The sequence below is a fragment of the Quercus robur genome, chromosome 1, assembly GCF_932294415.1.
Source record: "Quercus robur chromosome 1, dhQueRobu3.1, whole genome shotgun sequence".
NCBI classification, from domain to species: Eukaryota; Viridiplantae; Streptophyta; class Magnoliopsida; order Fagales; family Fagaceae; genus Quercus; species Quercus robur.
The window spans coordinates 37,187,798-37,211,954 of NC_065534.1; the positions used below are offsets into that span (position 1 = coordinate 37,187,798).

Here is a 24,157-nt window from a genome sequence, read left to right on the forward strand (position 1 = left end):
GTGTGAAAATGCGTGTAATATTGTCTAAAAATTGAAAACATGTGTTTAAAATGATGTACCAAACAGTCCCTTAATTGCAAAAGTTCTTGTCAATCTGCATGTACAAAAGGACAGTAGACAGGAAAAAAAATTAGAAACACAGAGCTTACAGAAAATCTATGCTTCTTTATGCAATGAGATTGTGGAAAACAATGCTCCTTTATGTAATATTGATAAGTAAGATAATAAAATCCATGATTCTGGCAAAAAAATTACCCCATGGCCCATGTTTAGCTAAGAAGAGATATAGAAATCTTTCTGACACAAACTGACCTAAGTTTGTTTATTATATGTGCATCCAGCACCTTGATGTTGATTAGGTGCAAGTTGAACTAGCTATACATGATTCTTATACTTCAATGCTGGATCGTGAAATTATCATAAGAAACCTTTATTGCATGGTTCAAATTCTCTGCATGATGATACAGAAGCTAAGATCTATGTAATTGGCTATTTCTTATGTAAGACGTGCACCATAGCGTCTCTGTCTTTGCTGAAATGAAATTAAAGCCTCTACAAACTCAGCTTTCCCAAAATCAGGCCAGAGTTCTTTTACAAAGAAAAATTCAGTGTAGGCCAACTGCCATAACAAGAAGTTGCTGACTCTTAGTTCACCACTGGTTCGTATTAGTAGATCAGGATAGGGATACTCGGTACAGTTGGTTTCTAATTCCTGTTCAACCAAGCTTTCGCTGATGTCTTCTAGTTGAACGACGCCATCTTTGACTTACCAGGAGCAATTTCATCAGATTCTAAGACATTTGGACCTTTTTTAACCCCTGTTCATGTTGATTTTTCATGTTTCCTAGCAGAAGATAAACAACATCGGAACCTTTCTTACAGGAATTTGTCAATTCAGGTATTCCTGATAGAAATGATTCCCTTGATTTCAGTTTCTCACAAGATATGACCGGAAGTCATCCCATTCCCATCATATCCATGGACATTTGGATATTCTTCATGCCCTCTTGGATGTTACATGTTCAATTATGCAAATCAAAACAAGTATGAGCAGTTCCAGACATTTGTCGAAACAAAGCACGAAAAAAAAAAAAAAAAAAAAAAAAAAAAAAAAGAGAAAAGAAAAAAGGGATCCTTTAGCTTTAATAGGAGAATAGGAGAGTAATGAGAACCAATAAAAATAAATAAATAAATAATTGCGGCCATTACCAAGGCATCAGACTTGTGTTTGTAATGAGGAGTGATGGTGTCTACATACTTTGGGATCTGAATGTCTGCAGATTAACATATATAGTGCCAAAATCAGGCTAATATAAAGTTAACAGACTAAAGGAAATAAATAAGTGCAGAAAGCAGATCGATCAACCAATTCTACCACCATAAACCATTTAATTATACTTGTTTGATTCCAATGAAGCAATTATTGGACAAGGCTGGGTGAATTCCCAAAAACCTTTTCCCTACTGCCATTATCTTGGTCTTTTCTTTTTATGTAACTAAATAAAGTTTAATTAAAAAAAAGTGAAAAAGAGGGGTGCATTCCTAGTACATAGGATGTATACATGAGAAATCATCCACAAAAATAAAACAAAATGTAATTTTAAAGATTTTGATATGAAGCTTTTCCATATGTGCAAGATTCACCCACTGAACAGAGATGAAGTCAGCCTTAACAACACCTCAAATCAACACAACAGTGGGTTCTATTATTTGGCACCTAAACTATTAAAGGAATGTTTCCAATAGAATTTTTTTGTTCTAGCATTACTCCACTGTTTTTCCAAAATAATCCTGCAGGTACATACAATCTGGAAGAAAAATATAAGTGATTTGAATACAGCATGTCTTTCTTTTATCAATTGATATGTTTACAAAAACAACTGAAATTCAATAAAAAAGCTAACTCCTATAACCACAGGCTCCCCCTACCCCCCCCCCCCCCCCCCCAAAGAAAAAGACCTAGCACAGAAGAGAAGGAATGGAATTATCTCTGAAAAAGAAAATCTTGTTCTCTTTTACAAGTATACTCTGCACTTCTGCAGATAAAATTTTATCGTTAATCTAGATGTAGTTATTTTCTTTTTGGAAGGGGGAGTTAAAAAATATTTTCAATACTCTCTATAGAATAGACAATTTATGGCCATCTGTACTCACTTATCCACAACTTCCTAAGGGAATTATGAAGGAGGCATCTCAATAACTTCTTTTTCTTGATAGGTAGGAGGCATAAGATATACATTAATCCCCAGGTTCTTTTTTTATTTATATATTTAAGTATTGAAATGGTGAGCTAAAGAAAACCTATATGCTGAATTTTAAAGAAAACCTAACCAAACAGTCAATACTGAATTCAACTATACAAAAAGTTCAATTTTTGAATAGCTGTATATGCTACCTACAGTCACACATAGACATAGTGCATGCAGATAAGTTCTAGAAGGTTCACTATTTTATGATCTATGACCTGAAATTTCTTGTGCTTTAGGAAGATGCAAGAAAAATAAACAAGGATTGGATGCATTCATTCTTATAGAAGACTACAGCTTGGAAGTAGTTTCCTACTACAGAGAAAAGAACCTAAGTATGGAGACTTTCGCTCAAACAGACTCACCCATCTCATGCAAGATGATAACGAAAAACGTTATATGAAGAATAAATATAAATGGCACATAGGAAATGTATAATACATACTATCATATGCTTCCTTGTAAATATCAACTATGTGAGACCCATCTCAGTCAATCGGGTCAGGTTCCTGCATCTTTCAAAAAATAAATTAACAAAATGGATTATCAGATTATAGATAAATATAAACAAGGCCCAGAAATTTCATATGATGTCTTAATTGTTAGTGTCACCATGATTTTCATACAAATTCATTACGCGAATTTCAAAAATACAAAACAGACAAAAGAATAAACAAAGATTCCAAAAAATAAAATAAAATAAAAATGCAGGCTTTTGTATTCATTGGGACAAAACAACAACGTATAAAAGGAGAAAAATAAATAAAGATTACCAATTCCAAGTCTCATAATTTGAAAATGAGTTTATAAAATTCATAAGCTCTAGCAAGTTCTATAAACAAAATGAGCGTCAAAGATCAATGCCATGTAAACCTGAACTTAGCCATGGAATTGCAATGACCCAATCCAAACACACCCACACTGATTTGTAAGACACAATAACAAACCAAATAGTTTAAAATTCTAAAACATTCATAAAATAAAAATAAAAAAATTAAAAAAACTTGGAAGAAATTGTTTCTGGTTTTTTACATAAACAAAAACAAAGAAATCAATCTCAACGGCTGACTTGGATCAATTTCATATCATTAATTAAGCTTAAAATGTAGAACACAAATCAACCAAAAGCCTGAAGGCTAAAGCAATGAAGTATGAATGAACTTGGTGTCAATGTAATTAGCTAAAAAAGAAGATCGATGAGAGAGAGAGAGAGGAGGTACCGTGCCTGACCGAACTTGGTTCGGAGGGTGTTGTTGACCTCGTCGAAGGCACGACGAAGAGTGGAGAACTCTTAGCGAGCCTCGTCGGAGACGAGAAGCTTAGCCATCGCATCCCAATCTATGCTCTTCGATGCCTCAAATGCCGCCTCAGTTACCTTCTTCCCTGCTCCACTCATCTCTCTCTCCCCCGAGACTATCACTCTCTGACCGTGTAATATATGTAATATGTAACGAGTTTGAACTTTGATTCCTCTTCCGAAATAATAGAGAAAATGATGCTAAATACTAGTTCTGTTTTGATACTGTTTATGGTCGAAAACTAAATATTAAAAATTTTATAATAAAATAATTTTTAAATATATAAATAGTATTAGATCCATTTTAGTTTCTACTTTTTATTTTTATCATTTTTAACCCTTAAACCGATTAACATGGAACATTTAAGTCTTTGAAGGATTATTCCGTCACCAAATTAATGGTATCGCTGATGTGGTTAACAAATCAATAAAATAATAATTTTTTTTACACATGTATCAATAAAATAACGGGAAGAAATCAGACTGACCACACAATAAAATAATAAACTCACGTGAAGAAGAGCCAAGCAATCTGGCGTGCAGGTAAAGAAGAAGAAGAAACATAAAGCAATTTACACAAAACCACACCATTCCCTTGTTGGGTTCAGCTTCTCTCCCTCTCCCAATTCTCACATGAAAAGAAAGAGGGAAAAAGAAAGAGATAAACATCCGTTTGCTCCGTTTCTTATCAATTCTAAAACATATGAAACAGAGGAAACAGAGCATCAAACAGAGCACCAAATGGTGTTCCTTATTTTCTTCATCTTCCTCTTCTTCTTCTTCGATGTCTCCCTCTCTGACCCTCAAGCCTCTTTAGTCAGCGACTTTGTGGTTCCATAAAGCTGGAATCCAGCCTAAACTTCATTCCTAATTTCATATCTTCAATGGAAGAAGTATCTAGAAAAATTAATGATGAGCACTGGGAAGCCAATGCTGTGCTTTCGACAAAGCTTGAGATCTTCACATATGCTCAATGCTATGGTTTCCTCTCACACAAGGATTGCTTATCCTGCTACTCTGAGACCAGGACAAGGCTTCCTAAATGCCTTCCTTCAAACTCGGCTTGCATTTATCTTGATGGTTGTTTCTTTCGTTATGATACCTATAACTTCTTCAAAGAGTCCCTCAATGAAAAGCATGACTACGTGAAGTGTAGCCTGCCCACAAATGTTAGCAAAGATGTGTACATGGGAAAGGAGTTTCAAGAAAAAGTATTTAAAGTTATTGAAAATGTGACTGACTTGGCAGTGTTGAACAAAGGTTTTGCATTGTCAGGGGAAAGAGGTCTGGAGGCTGTTTATGCAATGGCGCAGTGTTGGATGACAGATTGCTTGGCTCTTCTTCACGTGAGTTTATTATTTTATTGCTTGATGAGTCTGATTTCTTCCCGTTATTTTATTGATCCATCAACCATGTCAGCGTTTCCCGTTAGTTTGGTGACGGAATGGTACTTCAAGAACTTAAATGTCCCACATTAATTGGTTTACGGACTAAAAGTAATAAAAATAAAATATAGGGATTAAAATAGAAAAAAGTCAAAATGTAGTGACTAAAAGTGCATTTACGCCAAAATTTGCCAACTTATTTTACTATTCAGCTTATTTTTTCTACTATTCATGGGTCTCACTGCACTTTTTGATATTATTTATGGGTCCTACTGTACTATTTCAGTTAACTTTTACCTTTATTTATAGTACTTTCAAAAAAAAAAAATTTAATTTCAACAAAATAAGCGGATTCCAAATCGACCTTTAATAGTCAATAGTCTCAAATTATTGTTTTATTTTTAATTTTTAAGAAGTGGGAATTGGATAAGTTTCTTTTATTTTTATTTATTTATTTTAAAGACATGTAATTTTATTCATATGAATATAAATTCAAAACATCGTGAGCTAAAACTGACTCAATGAGTACTAGATTTTTCTCTACTCAAGTTAGTAAGAATCTAAATTTCTAGCATATTGAGCTAAAATATGCGCTAGTTTAGAATTTTGGTATTAATAAGAGAACAAATGTAATCCTTTAATGTACATGATATTAGAATATAATATGGTTATCATGCTTAATTATACATTTGTATGAACATTCTTGTATTGATGTGACCAATGGTTTGCATTTTACATAAATGAATATTATTCAACCCATTTGTGCATTACTTAACAGATTTAGCATTTTAAGGTCCTTTTTTAAGGGATTGGTATTTCCTGCACACAAGTTTTATGACTTCTCCCTCATCTTCCTCATCCCTCCTTAGCACGGTGGCGTTGAAATGAAGGATCATGTTCCCTTATTTAGGCTCAAGTTCTTGGTACAGGGCTGCCTCAACGAAATGAAGTTCCACTTTGTCGTAAGGCATCCTAGTGGCCTCAATAATTACAAGCCTACCTTGCTAAACAGGTTTCCACACTGATGATACGTAAAGGTCATGACTTTATAAGCACGGAGCCAAGGGCAGCCTAAGATGATATGGTGTGAAATATCACCATCCATCAATTGTATAAGAGTACGCGCTCTAATAGACCCTACCCTTAAATCCAAGGACACATGCCCCAAAGTGCACTGGTGCAACATCCCTATCCCAGACAATTGGAGTGGCTCTCGGATGATTCTTTCTCGTGGGATACCCAAGGCATCTAGTGTTAGGAGGGGCAGGATGTTGGTTGAAGCACTAGTGTCTACCAAGGGTCTCTTGATCTAAGAAGCTCCCAAAAAGACAATAATATATAGTGGTCTTTTGCCATCAACTGTTTGATTGGCTAAGTCTCTTAAGGAGAAGGTCACAGAATCTTTGGTCTCCTGATAAGGCACCTGCAATAAACTTCCTTCAAAAGCAGCAACTCTCTATCTTCTTTCCACTACTTAGGTTAACGCTTGTGCTGCTTCCCGTCTAGCCAACGACCTAAGACCTATCCCTTCCAACAAGGAATGGACTTTATCATCTTGCTGGATTCTCAACGTCATTTCTTCATCCTGCATAGGTGGGGGTGTGGAGTTGCTACTAGCCATACTCCTAGCCTTTTCCCCTACAGGATCTTCGCATTCCATAAAGAAAGTCATGGCAACCTCAAGCATGTGCATCCTTTGGTTTGTATGCTTTATATTCTTGATTACCAAATCTCCCTTGGCTACCATCTCATGGAAGATATTCCTTAAAGCATAGCAATTCATGGTGTGATGGTCACTCTTGCGGTGATACCTACAGTAAAGCTCACCTCACTTTTCTTCTTCTATTTGATCTTCCTCCCGCCTTTCCCCTCTTGCCTCAATGGATAAGGGTTTGTGTCTCTCACTACCTACCTCTATGGCATGCATCAAGTGGTCCCAGCCGTCTACTACCTCTTTTGGGCAAAATGCCATCCTAGCAAGGCATTTTTTCCAAAAGAAGTTATAGTTGGAAACCCAAAATAGACTTTTCCCCCCATTACCAAACCACATCCTCTAAATCCCTTGATTGTGTGCCCACCTCTCCTATATTGGCTGGGTATAAGTGGATGGTGCTCTGGCCCTTGTGTGCTCTTTACGCTATCCTTTACGTTTGTTTTCTTTCATTCCCATGTCGTTTCTGTCATGTCTAATTTTGCTGTGTGTCTTTTCTACTTGCTTTTATCTTCCACGAAAAGGTGCATGGGTTTCTGGGTTTACCTTATTTCTTCTCATTTCCTCATGGGCTTGTTTGCTTGTTTGGCATAAGTTCTTGCCAAACCAATTCATTGGGTTTTTGTTCTTCTTTCTTATGTCCTTGGGCCCACTAGTCTATTTTTCTCTTCTTGCTATGGTCATAAACCTATCAACCCATTGGTTTTTTACTTATTCCTTTAGGCCCTCATAGCCCATTTACTTTACTTTTACCTCTTTTGTACCCATGGGCTTGCTAGCTATTATTTCCTACCATGTTGGCCCATTGGGCGTTTACCTTTTTTATTGGACTTTCATAACTTATTTACTTTACTTTTACCTCTTGTTGTGTCCATGGGCCTGCTGGCTATTATTTCCTGCCACGTTGGCCCATTGGGTATTTACCTCTTTTCTTGAACTTTCATAGCCCATTTACTTTATTTTACCTCTCATTGTGCCTATGAGTCTACTGACTGTTATTTCTTGCCCTATAAGCCCATTAGCTTTTTACCTCTTTTCTTGGGCTCCCATGACCCTTTTGCTTCTATCAGGTTTCTTTCACTCTTTTCCTCCTTCATCTTCCTTCACTATTGGGCTATTTGTCAAAAACGGGTATCAACACTTGTAAAATGACTTTGTTATCCTTAATTTGAAGGAACTCCATTTTAACTAAAAAAGAGGTTAGTGAGTTTTCATCTCTTTGCAATAATGAAAAAAAGTGATATAGATGTGGCAATGACCTAGTATTTGAATTAAAATAAAACATAGACATTAATTCAAATGGACTGGGAGGTGAATGGTGTTTTTTTTTTTTTTTTTTTAATGTGTATTTGAAAGTGGTGTAGTGAGTTTTATTTTACGTATTTGTTCCCATGTTTTGTCTTTACTTAAACGTTGTAGGGATATTTTTGAACCACATAAAAGTCTAATTAAGAAGGAGAATTTTATGGGGAATCCTATGATGTTATTGACCTTATTCCTAAAACAAGGAAAAGTCATTGGTTATTAGATGAGGTATTTTTGACATTGAGAGAAGTCCAGATTAAAGGGAGGAATCCAATTATAGATAGTATAGATTATCTTAGTCACAATTGTCGACAAAGGTAAAAAACCTATTTTTATCTCTTTGCCAAAATAAATGTGATGCACATGCAAGCAACTAACCCCCAAAATTCAAACCAACAAGCATGACTTATGGCATGTACAAGTGCTCATTGATTCTCACATATCAACACTATAATAAAAGGGGTTTGAGAGCAAATTGATCATAATTGAAAATCAGCCTTAAGGATTAAGTGACAAGCGAGAAAGAGGATATTCTATGATTCTACTTAAAAAAAAGAAAAAAAAAAATCTGCGGTTATAATGGGGAAACGAGGATTTGAAGTTTAAATCATGAATGTCTCTATTAGAAACAACATGAGTTGGTTGAGCTATAACGCTCTGGCTTCAATTGGAGCTACTAAATGAGAGAACAACTTAATTATGAACTTGCTGAATGTAAGCAATAAAGCATTTGTGTTGGAAAATACTGCTCTCTAAGCTTCCTTAATGCCATCATTAGAATCAACATGTCACACCTCAAATGATCAATTTTTTCCATTTGGTCCAAACTGGCCTAGGTCAACACATGGACCAAGAGCTTGTTGTGAAGAAAAAGGAAGAAAAAACTGTCTTTCTCTTAAAGTTAGAAATGTCTCTGGCCACTTAAAAATCTTCATTGTCAAACATCCATGAATCTAGATTAATGTTCCTAAACCCAGCAAGAATCAAATTCCACATTTAGCATTGCCAAAATCAAATAAAAATCAAACCCCTAATTAGGTTGAGATTCTCAATTTCCTTGTGACACACAAACTCATCAACCTTTTGTGGCATATTTATTATTTTCTATTGGGCATCAAGATGAAATTGTTATGTTTTGCATATAATAAGAAACAATGTGCTAAATATAGTATTTATGACTTTTGGAACCAAATATAAATTGAGAAAGGTCCAACATCCAACATGAATATGAAGTGAAAAATTGATGGGCTAAAACACAAATATAAAATAAAAATTGTACAACATGAATATGAAGTTATTGTAGAGATTTTTAATCCTTAAAAACCCTTCTCATAACCAGCAAACCAAATCCTAGCCACCCATAGCCCAAAGTGATCACATTGTGAACAACTCACAAAAAACCATATTAGCCACAAACTATCAAAATTCCAATAAAAAACTTGAAGTTGGGGAAAAAGAAAAAATAAGATGGGAATGAACACACCTCAAAGGGACTTTCCAAATCTAATGCTACTTTGGCAACTTTTGTGGAGGTGGATAAAGAGCAATTGGAAATTTATATCATTAAAAACAATGTAGTTAATTGCAATGATGGCACATGAAGGGTTTGAAGGGGAAAGGAAGAGTTAGAATTGGAAGATGGCAGAATTAATGGTAAATTGAATATAATAAGTTAGAAAATGTGTAAAGTTGCACTATTTATATATTAATATTATTTTAAAAAATGGGGAAAAAATAGTGATGTGACTGATGATGTGATTTAAAAAAAAAATGATAGACTTCAACTTCTATATATATATATATATATAAGGGTAAGACTTAGGTACGATAATTATGTGTTGTTCTTTAAATTCCCCTCTTAAGATTCTGCCATTTGGTTTTTTCTCATAAGATAGAAGTGTATATTTTAGTTAAATATCCACATGACTGAATCTTAAAAGGAGAATGTAAGAAACAACATCTAAGGTACTGTACTTAAGTTTTGTCCTATATGTAAATATAGATTATAGATACTTATTTTTTTTGGTTAGGTTAGTTTGACCCCCTTGCCTTCAAAGTGGAGCTACCTGTGTGTATACGGTAACAAATAGTGTTCTTAAAAAATAAAGGCTAGTTTGATAAGAGATTTCTAGTAATGTTTTTTAAGTGTTGTGGAAATATGTGTGGGTGAAAAAGTATTGTGAAAATACATATTGTGCTGTTTAAACAACCAAAACTATTGTTCAAACAACATTAACAAACAGACCCTAAACAATCTCAACATCCCTTTCTTTACAGTGATCTTATAAATAAACAACCTTAAAAACCCTATCCTTTTCAAAGACCAACCTCAAAAGTCAACATTGAAGTTTTGACTAGTTGGTTGTTTGAAACTCTTTTGGAACTTAGTCAATTAGAAAAACCTTGAAACTTGCAAATGTCTATTCACACTTCCAAATTTCTCGTCTATATATCCTATTAACATTAATCTCTTTATCTCTTCCCCAATTTCTAGTCTTTTTAAAGGCTTACCTTCTATTCTTTTTCCATCATTCAATATGTTTTTGATCTTGTTGTCTTGTCCTGTACGGTGATCTTATAAATAAACAACCTCAAAAACCCTGTCTTTTTCAAAGACCAACATCAAAAGTCAACATTGAAGTTTTGACTAGTTGGTCGTTTGAAACCCTTTTGGAAGTTAGTCAATTAGAAAAATCTTGAAACTTGCAAATGTCTATTCACACTTCCAAATTTCTCGTCTATATATCCTATTGACATTAATCTCTTTATCTCTTCCCCAATTTCTACTCTTTTTAAAGGCTTACCTTCTTTTCTTTTTCCATCATTCAATATGTTTTTGATCTTGTTGTTGTCTTGTCGTGTAAGCTAATCATTATCCTTCTTGAATTTTTACAATTAACAAATTAAGACTGTTTCAGCTTACCATGAACAATTCAAAAGGGTTGACAAGGGCTAGAGGGACTGCCTTAGGTGAATCAATGGTGTGTCAATACACCCACGTAAATAACTCCAGGGATTTCTGGCACGGGGATCATCCTTTGGACAACAACACTTCAATTCTACTGGTCGAGATCATCATGATTTTTATCGTCTTAGGTTTCACTTTCATTGTTTTTAGGCCTCTTCGCCAACCCAAGATCATCATACAAATTGTTGTAAGTCTGTTTCTTTACATAACTCATGTCCATATCAAGTCATTTCCCATGTTTTAATTTGGCAGCTCCTGTAGCTACCCTTTACCTTTTTTTTTTTTTTTTTTCCAAAAAAAAAAAATTCACCATTTTCTAATGGAAAATGTTTTTCCTAGTCATGTTTGGAGTTGTCTTACTCAAATCTACGTGACAATTGAAAAAATCATTCATGTGTAATTTTAGTCGCATGACATTTTCAATAAGTCATGTGATTTGTTTAAATAATACACAAAGGTAGTCTATAATTTGTCACACAATGAGTTAGAAAAGATAGTTTCAAATTTGTTTGAACCAAAACTTTGTCCATATTTTAAGTTTTGGAATAGTTGGTAATTTATCATGATATCAGGGTAGAAGATCCGGAATTCAATTCATGTCTCAATTCTACCTCTCATTTAAAAAATTAAAAATCCTATGTGTTGAGCCCCCACTTATTAAGAGGGAATTTAGACTCACATATGAGGGGAGTATTAGAATTATTGTTAAATAATTAAACATTTATCATTGTTGTCATCATTTTCCTACTAGTGGAATTTTTAAAATTGATGTTGTCACATTTGGTCCTTCCAACTTATTGTCCACATTCAAAATGCATATAGCTAGATCAAAATCAAGTTTCTTACAGTATATATGCTGATACTTAAAATAATCTGCTTTCCTAGGCCGGCATAATAATGGGTCCAACGTTACTAGGTCAAAGCAAGGTGTATGTCGCAAAATTATTTCCTCCAGGAGCCAGATTGGTACTTCTAACATTTGCAGAGTTTGGCTTCATGTTTCACCTCTTTCTATTAGGATTACAGATTGATACAAGCTTAGTAAAGAGCATTGGAAGAAAAGTCATGGTAATCGCCCTAACAGGGACTATTATTCCCTTGGTATTTGGAGTGGCAGCATACAAGATCACAGAACATGCTAACCCTTCAGAGCATGCACTTGTACTTTTAATCTTAATTACTATAAATGCTTTGACTCCTTTCGTTGACATCACCAGCCTCCTTAATGAAATCAACATTCTTAATTCAGAAATTGGCCGATTTGCTTCCTCCATGTCCTTGGTAAGTGATGCAAGTGGTTGGCTTCTCGCATTTATTGTGAGAAATATTGGAGTAGCCTTGAAATACTCCACAACCGAACCTTTATCAATAATAGCAACGATGGTTGGTTATTACTTCATCTTAATCTTCCTAATGAGACCCCTAGTGATATGGGTTGACAGTTTCATGCCAAAAAATAGACCCAATGAGGAAAATCATTTTATAGCCATCCTTTGTATAGTTTTGGTGAATGGATTTTTTGCAGAGTATATTGGCGAACATGCTCACTTTGGTACTTTTGTGCTTGGTTTGTCTTTGCCAAATGGGCCAACATTAGGCGCAACCATAATACAAAAGCTTGAGGCTCTTTGTACTGGGTTGCTACTTCCAATCTATTGCGTTACTAGCGGGTTCAAAACGCAACTCTCTTCCATAGCAAACATGTCTGTAGTAAAAACAGAGCTCATCATTTTTGCTGGTTACTTTGGCAAGTTCATTGGCACCATTTTGCCATCAATCTACTTTAAGATCCCTTTTAAGGAATCTTTGACACTGGCTCTCATCATGTGTTGCAAAGGCGTTATGGAAATCACTATATTTAGGGTGTGGCACGACAATCAGGTAACACAAGAAACAACTAAGTGTGAAGAATCTATAGGATCAATATCAATTTAACTTAAATGCTTACTTCAGTCTTCACATTCAATACTTTCCCAAAAAAAAAAAATACTATAGTACTTTTCTTAAAGCTCTGTTTACTTAGTTACAAATCCTACGATTATCTTATGATAAAAAAAAAAGAAAAAAAAGAATGAAGTTTTGTTTGCTTTGTAAGATAATGTTAATGGTGCATTAACCTTCTGTTTTGTTTGTTCATTGACAGTTCATAACAACCCAAACATATACGCTTCTAATTTTCAGCATGATTATGGCAACTGGGTTGGCCACAATTTTTATCCGTCACCTTTATGACCCTTCCGCAAGATACATGGCTGACACAAGGAGGACAATCACAAACTCAGCACAAAACTCTGGTCTCCGAATGCTGGTCTGCATCCATTCAGAAGAGAATGTATCTTCATTTACTAACCTCATTGAAGTGTCCAACCCCACAAAAGAAAATCCTATTTTTGTCTGTGTCCTTCAGCTCATTGAGATCATAGGACAGGCAGCATCTATCCTTGTAAAACTTGATAAGCAAAACAACTTATTAGCTTCTAATCTAGATTATTCTGGACAAATTAGCAATGCCTTTGATCATTATGAGAACTACAGCGAAGGGAGTGTTAAAATACAAAACTTCAAAGCAATTGCACCATGTGCAAGCATGCATGATGATATATGTACTCTTGCAATGGATCAGAAAACAAGCATCATAATTGTTCCCTTTCACAAAACATGGGCAATTGATGGAACAATCGAAGCAAACATTCCTTTCCTTAGGACCATAAACAAAAATGTGCTTAAGAAGGCCCCTTGCTCCATTGGAGTTCTTGTTGACCGAGGCGAAATTGGTAGCAACTTGAGCATTTTGACAGGTAATTCATCATATTTGATTGCCATGCTTTTCATAGGTGGTGCTGATGATCGAGAGGTACTTGCGTATAGCATTCGCATGGTCGGGCATCCTAATGTCAACCTAACAGTGGTTCAGCTTATAGCGTCAAGTTACAACACAAGCAATTATCAAAATAATCTAGACAAGGAGGCGATGGATGAATTATGGGCTAGTATAAATCGAAATCAGAAAATAAAGCATGAAAAGGAGACTGTGAGACATGGGGCAGATACAACTCTTGTTATACAGAAGATGGCAAACAATTTTGATCTAGTTATAGTGGGTAGATACCATGAACCACATTCTCCAGTTACATTAGGCCTTATAGAATGGAGCAAATTCCCTGAGCTTGGAGTACTTGGGGACGTGCTAGCCAGTTCAAGTTTTAGGTTTTCCGTTTTAGTGGTGCAACATAACAGCCCAGAGTAAGAGGGTGGATAGACTACAAAAGGTAAACTTTGAATCTCAGCCAAGATATGAATAAGGTATATGATGATCATTTCGAGAACTAGTGCTAGGTTGTAGAATATTTCATTTGTAATAGTTTCCATAGAAGAGGCAAACTTAATTGCAAAGAACTGACCAATGGTCTTCCTCTTTAAGACGTTGTGGTTATGTTTGATAACTGTTTTTGTTTTCTTTTTTCAAGAGTTGGTTTTAAGAAAGAAATGAAAAATTCTTATGTTTTCAAAGTCAATTTGGTTGCTTGCTAAAGCTAGCTCGATACATTTTGTGGCCTAAGGTGACAACAGTGTTTAATGGGACGTTTTTTATATAATTAGTAAGTCAATTGGAGTAATTTTCATCTATTGTAATAAAAATAAAAATAAAAACTTGTTTTATCAATAAACCTAAACCATTAATATCATTTGTATTTTTTTATAATATTTTTAGCAAAATGTGTCTGTACATTTGACAAAAGCTCTGTGTTTTAATACCTAACTTATATATATATATATATATATGACTGTATTTTAACCACTATCAATGACAAACAAATAAGCATTTAACACAAATTTACATTCAAAATCACCATTCAATGATAAAAATGAGAAGAAAATATTTTTAGCTCTCTCTAATCTTTATTGTTCACATCACGCTAAAATTGTAGCAACATTCACCAAGCTAATGTGAGTAAAAGAGGAAAAAATAGAGTATTTTTCTTGTACATCATATGGCTCACTCAATAGCTGTATGATAAGTTTAGAAAGAGAAATATTAAAAACTAGTGTTGGGCCAGTGCCTTGCACGGGTTTTTTTTATTAATTCATTTTTAAATATATGATTGAAATCATGGTTTTTAGATGAAAAATATTTTTCATGACATGTTTTGATTTAAAAAGTACTTAGAAAATAAATTAATCAAAAGAAAATTAAGTTGTATTATTTTTAGTGGATAATCATGCAAGGTATGTAATATATTTTGTCAAATTTATGAATTAAAGAGGAAATAAAACTCATTGGACATATGAGATATACATAAAGATATAATTCTTGTAACTAGCTTGAAGATAATATATTCCTTTGTTTTTATTAGATCTCATATCATAGCTTGAAATATATGAGTAAACTTTTTTTTTTCTTCTCTCTCTCTCTCTCATTAGTCACATAATCCTTGAAATATTACCACTTGATATAGAAGTGTTGCTTCATTGTTATTTGTTTCATTATACATCATATTAAAAAAAAAATATATATATATATATATATAGTAAATTACTTTAATACTATATTAATTGAACTATATTGTGTTTGTTATTCTTTAGCTAAAAATGGATTATATTTATATATTCTTTAAAAGTGGATTATAAATCATGTAAGAAATGTGAAAAAAAAAAAATTGTGGCATTTTTAAAAATAAATTAAATAAAAACAAAGAAAATGAATAATCATTCACTAAACAATCTATAGCGTATTGCACAAAATACAAGTGTGAACACAAACATGAGCCTACATGGAGATGTCTTCTTCATAGTTCATATCACGACAATTCCAAACTTTAAGAAGGATCAAGTCATATATTTTCATAACCAATAAACAGAAAATCATAAGAAAGATCATTACTCATTTTACATAACCCGAGGCTCTCATGGGGACTAAAAGACAGAAAATGAAGAACAAGGATGAGTTTCACCTGGATCAGTAGTCCAAGCTCAACACCTTTTCATTCATGCCATGACCACAATTGCCAATGTATAAATCTGCTTGAATCAAAATAAAACAAAAAAAATCATATTAAAATCTATAAATGAGAGACAAATCCTTGAGAAAAAAAAAATCATCAATAAGAAGTTAATCTAAACCATATATATATATATATATATATATTTATATTGCAACCAGAACAATAAAAACTTAATAAGCAACTAAAAAGATTTGAAACGAATTTGCTAAACTAATTTTAGCTAGATGGGCATTCTTTAGAGGATTTGATTGGAGAGGATGGAAAAGTTTCTAGCAATGAGTATAAAAAATCTAAAGTTTGAGATTGATTTGTTTGGGTCATTTATTTTAGTTTTTAATTTTGCTTTGTTGAGTTGTTGAGAGAGAAAGAAAGATTTTTATTTTTATTTTTTTTTTGGGTGAGAGAAAGAAAGATGTATAGTTGACGAGTCGGAGTGAAATTTGAACTAGAAAGTTGGAGAAAATGGAAATTACCTATGTAGATAACTCTTAATATGAGCCAAGTTTAATGTAGCATGTAATTGTTCCATACCATTTGAATGATAAAATGCCTCTAATAGAAGTGAGAATTAGAAGAGGCAAAAGCGAATGGTTTTTGAAGTGGACAGACCAGAGAGGAGAAGCTAGTTTAGTTGTTTTCCAGTTAATTCTAATTAAGGTTGTGTTTGGTTTGATGGAAAATATTTTCCAACTATAAATTTTTCAAGTGAAATATTTTTCAAAAAATAAATTATTTTTAAGTGTTTAATTGCGTTCTTGAAAATGCTATAGAACACATATTTTCTACTATTTTCTCACATTTTCCTATCTCCCAAGCACAAATATAATTAAAAAAAATGAAAAATTTTAGATTAAAAAAATTGTGATTGGGGGACCAACAGTGGCAGGGTGGTTGACCACCGGAGATTGGGGACATTAGCGGGGGTTGGTAGATAGTGGAGGGTAGATGTTTAGTTGATAAGTTTGGGTGATGCAAAAAATGGTTTATGGAAATGAAAGTGTAAATCAATTTCCACCATAAATGCCTTTATTTTACCATAAAAAAAATAATTTCTAGTTAACTAACATTTTCTATAACCCCAAACACCATTAAATGTGGGAAATATTTTTGGGAAATCAATTTCCGTTGAACTAAACTCAGCATAAGTCTTCTAAAAAAAACACAGCATAATTGTTATGTACTTAATATGGGTGAAATTATTCAGAGCATCCCATGGACCTTAAATGTGGTTCTATTTCATCGGACCATGTGAGAACCTAGAAGAGAGTCTAATAGAATAATTTCAACTAATATATATGGTTGATTTCTATGTAATCTATCAATTAACAAATAATTGTAAATTAATGCATGCAGTGGCGGCTTTAAATTTATGTCAAGAGTCTTGACTTACAAAAAAATGTATATATATACTTGTAAAAAAATTATATACTAAATAATCTATTTTGACAATTTGACCATTTAATAAAAATGTTGGACACCTTGACTTGAGAATTATAATAATTTGGATTCAACAAAAATAATAGTAATGCTACATCCATAACATTTTCACAATAATTTCACAACTAATCATATGTAATAAGTTGTTACTAATTCTAATTTGGGCTCAATATTAACATTACTTTTTACCCACTAATAACGACTTGTTACTTAAGATTTGTTGTGAAAAATATTGTAAACATAGCATTATTCCAAAAATAAATTTCTCCCCTAAACATAATCCATGATCCCTTAAAAAAGGGGGGGGGGGTGTCTTAAATTACAATAACAAAAATGAGATTAAACCAAACAACAAGTGAACAAATTATTCTACAAAATCTCTATTAAAGAAAATCTATAATTATTCAAATTTGTAACTTATTCAACCCATTACAAACCCATTGCATAGATATAATGTCTAATTTCATTTTTCCTTAAAAAGAAGGTAAAATACTGTAATCGTGAGTTCTCCTTGGTGGTACTAGTAGTTATGCTATCTTTGGCATTACAGTCATAACAATTTTTCTTTTCTTAGCAACTCGGTTCACAGTTGTAGAAAATCTCATCTCTCTCTCTCTCACACAATCAGCAATTTGCACATTCATTTTACACGTTCCATTCTCCTTGCATGTCGGTCATTTATGGTCATCTTTTTCAGGGCATCTTTCAAGCATTTTCATGAATTCACTTTCCAAACTTAAGTTGTCTTCAAGCTTCCACCTTGAGTTTGAGGGGCGTAGAGATACCAAGTCCAATAGTCAAGGCCCAAGTCTATTCTTGCTTGGTGTGTAAGAAAAATATATTACTTGTATTATAAGTCAATTAACCATGGTCTATTTTATGGTTAATTTTAATCACTTATAAATACTTCATATTGGGTTCATTGTAACACATGAACTGAGATTATAGTGAAGATATAGCCATCAAGGACTACCTTCATGGATGTATGTCGTAGGTCGAACCACATAATCCTAGTACTGTTCCATCCTATGAAGCACAGACATACCAATTTCATACTGGCAGTTTCATATTATAATTTTTCAGAAATTATTCGTGTCGTTGTATTGTACCTATACTCTTGTCCATGCTTCTTAGGTTCCATATTTTTTTTTTCTCTTCTCTCATTGCTTTCGCTCTCTCATCTCTATGATATTATATATTTCATTTTAATTTCAACAACACAAAAATTTATAGCCTGTTTGGTATGTGTGTTTAAACAATATGTTTCAGTTTTTTTGGAAATAAGTATGGGTGAAAAAGTGTGTGAAAAAGTGTGTAATATTGTTTAAAAACTGAAAACATGTGTTTAAAATGATGTACCAAACAGCCCCTTAATTGCAAAAGTTCTTGTCAATCTGCATGTACAAAAGGACAGTAGACAGGAAAAAAAAATTAGAAACACAGAGCTTACAGAAAATCTATGCTTCTTTATGCAATGAGATTGTGGAAAACAATGCTCCTTTATGTAATATTGATAAGTAAGATAATAAAATCCATGCTTCTGGCAAAAAAAATGACCCCATGGCCCATGTTTAGCTAAGAAGAGATATAGAAATCTTTCTGACACAAACTGACCTAAGTTTGTTTATTATATGTGCATCCAGCACCTTGATGTTGATTAGGTGCAAGTTGAACTAGCTATACATGATTCTTATACTTCAATGCTGGATCGTGAAATTATCATAAGTGTTAAGAATATAAAGTGTGAGAAAGACTGAATAGTCTGTATATTGATGTGTGTGAAATAATGTACAATAGAGAGCCTTATATAGGCTAGATATGTGTGCAGTACAAGTAAAAGGAGTAAACTACAAGTACAGTATACTGGGCTAAGCCCAATGGGCTAAACTAGTCTAAGCTATACACTAACATCCCCCCTCAAACTCGAGGTGGCAAGAAGGAAGCCAACTGGAGTTTGGATATAAGATCTCGAAGACGACCAGGCGGGTGAGTCTTGGTAAAGATATTAGCAGGCTGGTCAGCAGAGGAGATGGAGAATAACTGGAGATTTCCTTTCTTAAGATGCTGGCGAGTGATGTGGCAATCGATCTCAATATGCTTAGTGCGTTTATGGAAGACATCATTATGAGCAATGTAGATAGCACTACGATTGTCACAATAAAGAGGAGTGGCAGTGGGCTGTGGAGCATCCATGTCAGCCAAGAGCCAGCGAAGCCAAACAAGCTCACAAGTGGTGTCGGCAAGGGCACGATACTCAGCCTCAGTACTAGAACGGGAAACCACATCCTGCTTCTTGCTGCGCCACGAGACCAGAGAAGTACCTAACAGGAAACAGAAACCTGTGATAGAGCATCGATCAGTCGGATCACCTGCCCAGTCAGCATCTGAATAAGCATGAAGCTCGAGAGAAGATCGAGAGGAGTAATGCAGACCATGATAAAGTGTGCCTTTGACATATTGGAGAATCCGAAGAACAGCAGCATAGTGGACAGAACGAGGTGCATCCATGAACTTACTAACCATACCCACGGCATGTGAAATATCTAGACGAGTAACAGTGAGATAGATCAAACTGCCAACCAACTGACGATAGCGAGTAGCATCGGATACAGGTTCACCGTCCAAGGGTGTGAGCTTTGCATTGTATTCCAAATGAGTGGAAACAGTCTTGTTATCAGTGACACCGGCTTTGGAGAGAAGATCAGAAGCATATTTAGCCTGGGAAAGATAGTATCCATCAGAGGATGAGGTAACCTCAAGCCCAAGAAAATAGCTGAGAGTGCCCAAATCTTTCATCTCAAAATGCTGACTAAGGAAGTTCTGAAGAGAGCGGATACCTACAGAATCATCTCTAGTAATAATCATATCATCAACATAAAGAAGAATAAGAGTGATACCAGCAGAGGATCTTCGAATAAAGAGAGCAGTGTCATGAGGACTCGAAGTGAAACCCTGCTGAGCAACAACTGAGCTAAACTTTTCAAACCAGGCTCGAGGAGCCTGCTTGAGGCCATAAAGAGCACGGCGAAGGCGGCAAACTTGATTGCCTGAGTGTGGATAGCCAGGGGGTGGTTGCATGTACACTTCTTCATGGAGGTCTCCATTGAGGAAAGCATTCTTCACATCCATTTGATAAAGAGGCCAATGGCGAACAGCAGCCACAGCAATGAGACATCTAACAGATGTAAGACGAGCAACAGGAGCAAATGTTTCTTCATAGTCAATACCATACTCCTGAGTAAAGCCCTTGGCAACTAGGCGAGCCTTGTATCGTTCAACAGATCCATCAGCCTTGGTCTTGATCTTGTAAACCCACCTACAACTTACTACAGACTGACCAGGAGGCAAATCAACCATATCCCACGTGTGATTCTTATGAAGGGCATCTAATTCTTCATTCATAGCTTGCTGCCAAAGAGGGTCAGTATGAGCCTCACGATAGGTGTGAGGTTCATAGAGAGTGGCAAGAGCAAAAGAGCAATGATAATCAGTGAGATAAGGGGGAGGAATGCTTACCCGAGTGGAACGACAAAGTTCAGGACCAATAGGAGACTCAGGAGAGGGTGGTGCCACAGGATCCAAGACAGGCGGGTCACATGCCGGAGACAAAACCGGAGATGAGTCGTCTGGAGAGGCAGTCGATGCTGAAGAATCCTCCACAAGTTCAGGATAGAGAGGGAGGAAAAGATCAGTAAAAATGGGAGACTCTGAGGAAAAAGATGTAGGAAACTGCTGAAGACTCGTGAAAGGACAATGTTCCCAAAACTCAACATGACGGGAGACACGAAGGCGATGAGAAATGGGATCATAGCAGCGAAACCCTTTTTGAGACACACCATAACCAAGGAAACAACAGAGACGAGTACGAGGTTGGAGCTTTGTTCGTTCATGAGGAGGAAGAGAGACAAAGCAAGCACAACCAAAAACCCGAAGAGAGGAGTAGTCAGGAGTTTGACCATAGAGAAGCTCAAATGGTGATTTGTTGTGTGTAGTTGGTGAAGGAATACGATTAATAGTGTGCACAGCAGTGAGTGCGGCCTCACCCCAAAATCGCTCAGGAAGAGAGGCAGAAATGAGAAGGGTGCGGACAACATCAAGAATGTGACGATGTTTTCGTTCTGCACGACCATTTTGTTGAGAGGTGTAAGGACAAGACCGCTGAGGAAGAGTACCATGTCTGTCTAAAAAGGATAGGAAAGATTTATCATTATATTCTTGAGCATTATCTGATCGAAAGACTTTAACGGTGCGATTAAACTGTGTTTCAATCATTTTATGAAATGTTTGGTAAATAGACACAAGTTCAGACCTATGGTGAAGCAGATAAATCCAAGTATACCGAGAAAAATCATCCACAAATATGACAAAATATTTAGATCCCCCCTCAGTGGGAACAGGTGCAGGACCCCAAATATCAGAATGTATAAGATCAAAAGGAGCAGAAGAAAAGGAGTCACTTTTATTAAATGGTAATTTTGTTTGTTTGCCAAAATGACAGGAAGTACAATCAAATTTTGAAAACTGAACTGAACCTAAATGACCTTGAGAAGCTAACAATTGAAGACGAGATAAGGATGGATGACCAAGACGAGCATGCCATAGATCAGGTGAGGAGGTGGCAGTGGTAGCAGCTGCAGAAACAACTTGTGAAGAAATCTTCAAGTCATGAATCTCAAACATGCGACCAACCTTACGGCCTGTCCCAAGCACTTGACCCGTCCGGGGATCCTGTACATCCACACCATGATTAGTAAATAGAAGATCTACGCCTAATTCGCAAAGTTGACCAACAGAAAGCAAATTAAGGGATAACTTTGGAATATGAAAAGTGTCACTAAGGGATAAACAAGGAGAAGAGATTGTTCCTTTATGACTAACAGGCATAGGAGTTCCATCAGCAGTATAAATGGTGATTGGATGTTCTAAGGGTGCCTTATCAGAAAATTGGAATTCATCAGGAGTCATATGGTTACAACATGCAGTATCAAAAAACCAAGGTTGTTTACCTGAGGTGACAGAAAGGGCAGTGGAAGTGCGGGATAAAACCTGTTGAACAACTGCCTCAATATCAGCCGTAGTAAGTGAGGAAGCCAAAGATGGACCTGTAGGAACCGATGGATCTGAAGGACATACAGCAGCTGCCTGAGAAAGAGAAGCTTTATTCTGCTCTTGCACAAATTTCTGTAGCTTACGACAAACAGAGATGTCATGGCCTTTGGCACGGCAAAACTTGCAGTGAGCACTTTTGGAAGACTGAGAGGTGGGACGCCCGGAGTTTATTCGCGGAGGAGCAGTGAATGCAACAATGGGAGGCTGTGGTGAGGGTGTAGCCAAGACATGATCAGATGATGTCATGTGATAAGTGGGCCGACGATTCTCCTCAGAAATGAGCTCCTTTACTGCAGCATCAAGAGAAGGAGTAGGAGACCGGCTAAGTAGAGAAGCCCTAGTAGGCTCAAAATCCTCACGTAAACCCATCATGAAGTGCATAAATCTACGGCGATCCCGATATTTGACAAAGAGCTCAATGTCCTTAGAACACACCAGTGGAGGATCTGCAGCAGAGAGTTGTTCCCACATAGTAGAAGTCTGAGAATAAAAATCAGAAATAGACTGACTTGTCTCTTGGCGCATTTGATAAAGCTTTGATTCAATGTGAAACTCCAAGCTTGAATCATTAGTGCAGTTATAACGATCGGCCAAAAATTTCCAAGCAGCCTCAGCAGTTTCAAGATGAGGAAGAAGATTATGAATGGAGGGAATAGAGGTATTGATAAACCAAGATAAGATCTTACTCTGAATACTCTCCCATTCTTCTAGACGTTCTTCATAATCATCTGTTGTAACAGCAGTCTTGGAAGACTCTTCAGCAGTTGTGGCTTTGGACTTAGGGTTTGGTACTGGCTTAGGAATTGAACCAGTCACATATCTCCACAGTTTACGACCCTTGAGAAAGACGGTCATATTCTGAGACCATGCATGATAGCTAGTAGGACCATCCAACATGATGGTGATAGGACGTATGATATCTCGTTCACTTTGTTGAGCCATAATGAAGAAAATGACCAAAAAGTGATATTTAGATACCTTAAATGCAGAAACGGAGCCTAAAATCAGAATCTACGCGAAAAACTGAGCAAGATAGGTCCTGTTGAAAATTTTTGACTTGGTCAACGGTCAAAGTCAACTGTCAAGTCTGGTCCAGTCAACGGCTGACGTGTCAGGGTGACGTCACACTAGGGTTGACGTGGCAGTTCGCGAAATGGAGCTGGCGCGTGTGGGCGCGTGTGGCGCGTGGAGGACGCCTGGTCTGGCGCGTGGGGGCACGTGAGTGAGAGTGACGGCGCGTGGAGGCGCGTGGTGGCGCGTGGAGCGCGTGCTCGTTAGGCAGAAACTTCAGGCGGCGCGTGGAGGCGCGTGTGAAGTGTTTTCTGGCCGTTCTTGGTTGGCTTTTGCTCGGGATTGTCTGTTCTGTCACTCAATGCCTTTGCTTTGACAGTTGGATGAGCAGAACAATGAGATCCGAGATTTGCTGGGACTGTGGGCGTGACGGCGGTGACTCGCTTCTGACAGTGGCTACTGGATGAAGGCGAGGGCAGCGGAAGAACGCCGGAGATGTCCACAGGAACCAGAAAGTTAGAGGATTGGCTCTGATACCATGTTAAGAATATAAAGTGTGAGAAAGACTGAATAGTCTGTATATTGATGTGTGTGAAATAATGTACAATAGAGCCTTATATAGGCTAGATATGTGTGCAGTACAAGTAAAAGGAGTAAACTACAAGTACAGTATACTGGGCTAAGT

The 24,157-nt window shown here is 35.9% G+C and overlaps 2 protein-coding genes across 2 annotated transcripts in view; one reads left to right on the plus strand and one right to left on the minus strand.

Annotated features, from left to right (window-relative positions):
- Positions 1–402: 402 nt before the first annotated feature.
- Positions 403–24,157, minus strand: part of LOC126688788 (dehydrodolichyl diphosphate synthase 2) — a 29,238-nt gene continuing 5,483 nt past the window's right edge. The window contains exon 4 of the transcript XR_007644354.1: positions 403–428. The gene's annotated coding sequence lies outside the window, so the exon portion shown is untranslated. The remainder of the gene's footprint in view (positions 429–24,157) is intronic.
- LOC126707031 (cation/H(+) antiporter 14-like) lies at positions 4,428–14,159 on the plus strand. The gene is made up of 3 exons (XM_050406650.1): positions 4,428–4,889; positions 11,798–12,793; positions 13,056–14,159. Exons 1-3 carry the CDS (start codon positions 4,428–4,430, stop codon positions 14,157–14,159), a joined length of 2,562 nt encoding a protein of 853 aa, XP_050262607.1.

What these genes read in the sequence shown, in the direction of transcription:
- LOC126707031 (XM_050406650.1), top strand. Translation starts at nt 4,428, where the DNA reads ATGGAAGAAGTATCTAGAAAAATTAATGATGAGCACTGGGAAGCCAAT. An exon ending in ATTGCTTGGCTCTTCTTCAC is followed by an intron (nt 4,890 to 11,797) that starts GTGAGTTTATTA and finishes CTGCTTTCCTAG; the next exon opens with GCCGGCATAATAATGGGTCC. An exon ending in GGGTGTGGCACGACAATCAG is followed by an intron (nt 12,794 to 13,055) that starts GTAACACAAGAA and finishes GTTCATTGACAG; the next exon opens with TTCATAACAACCCAAACATA.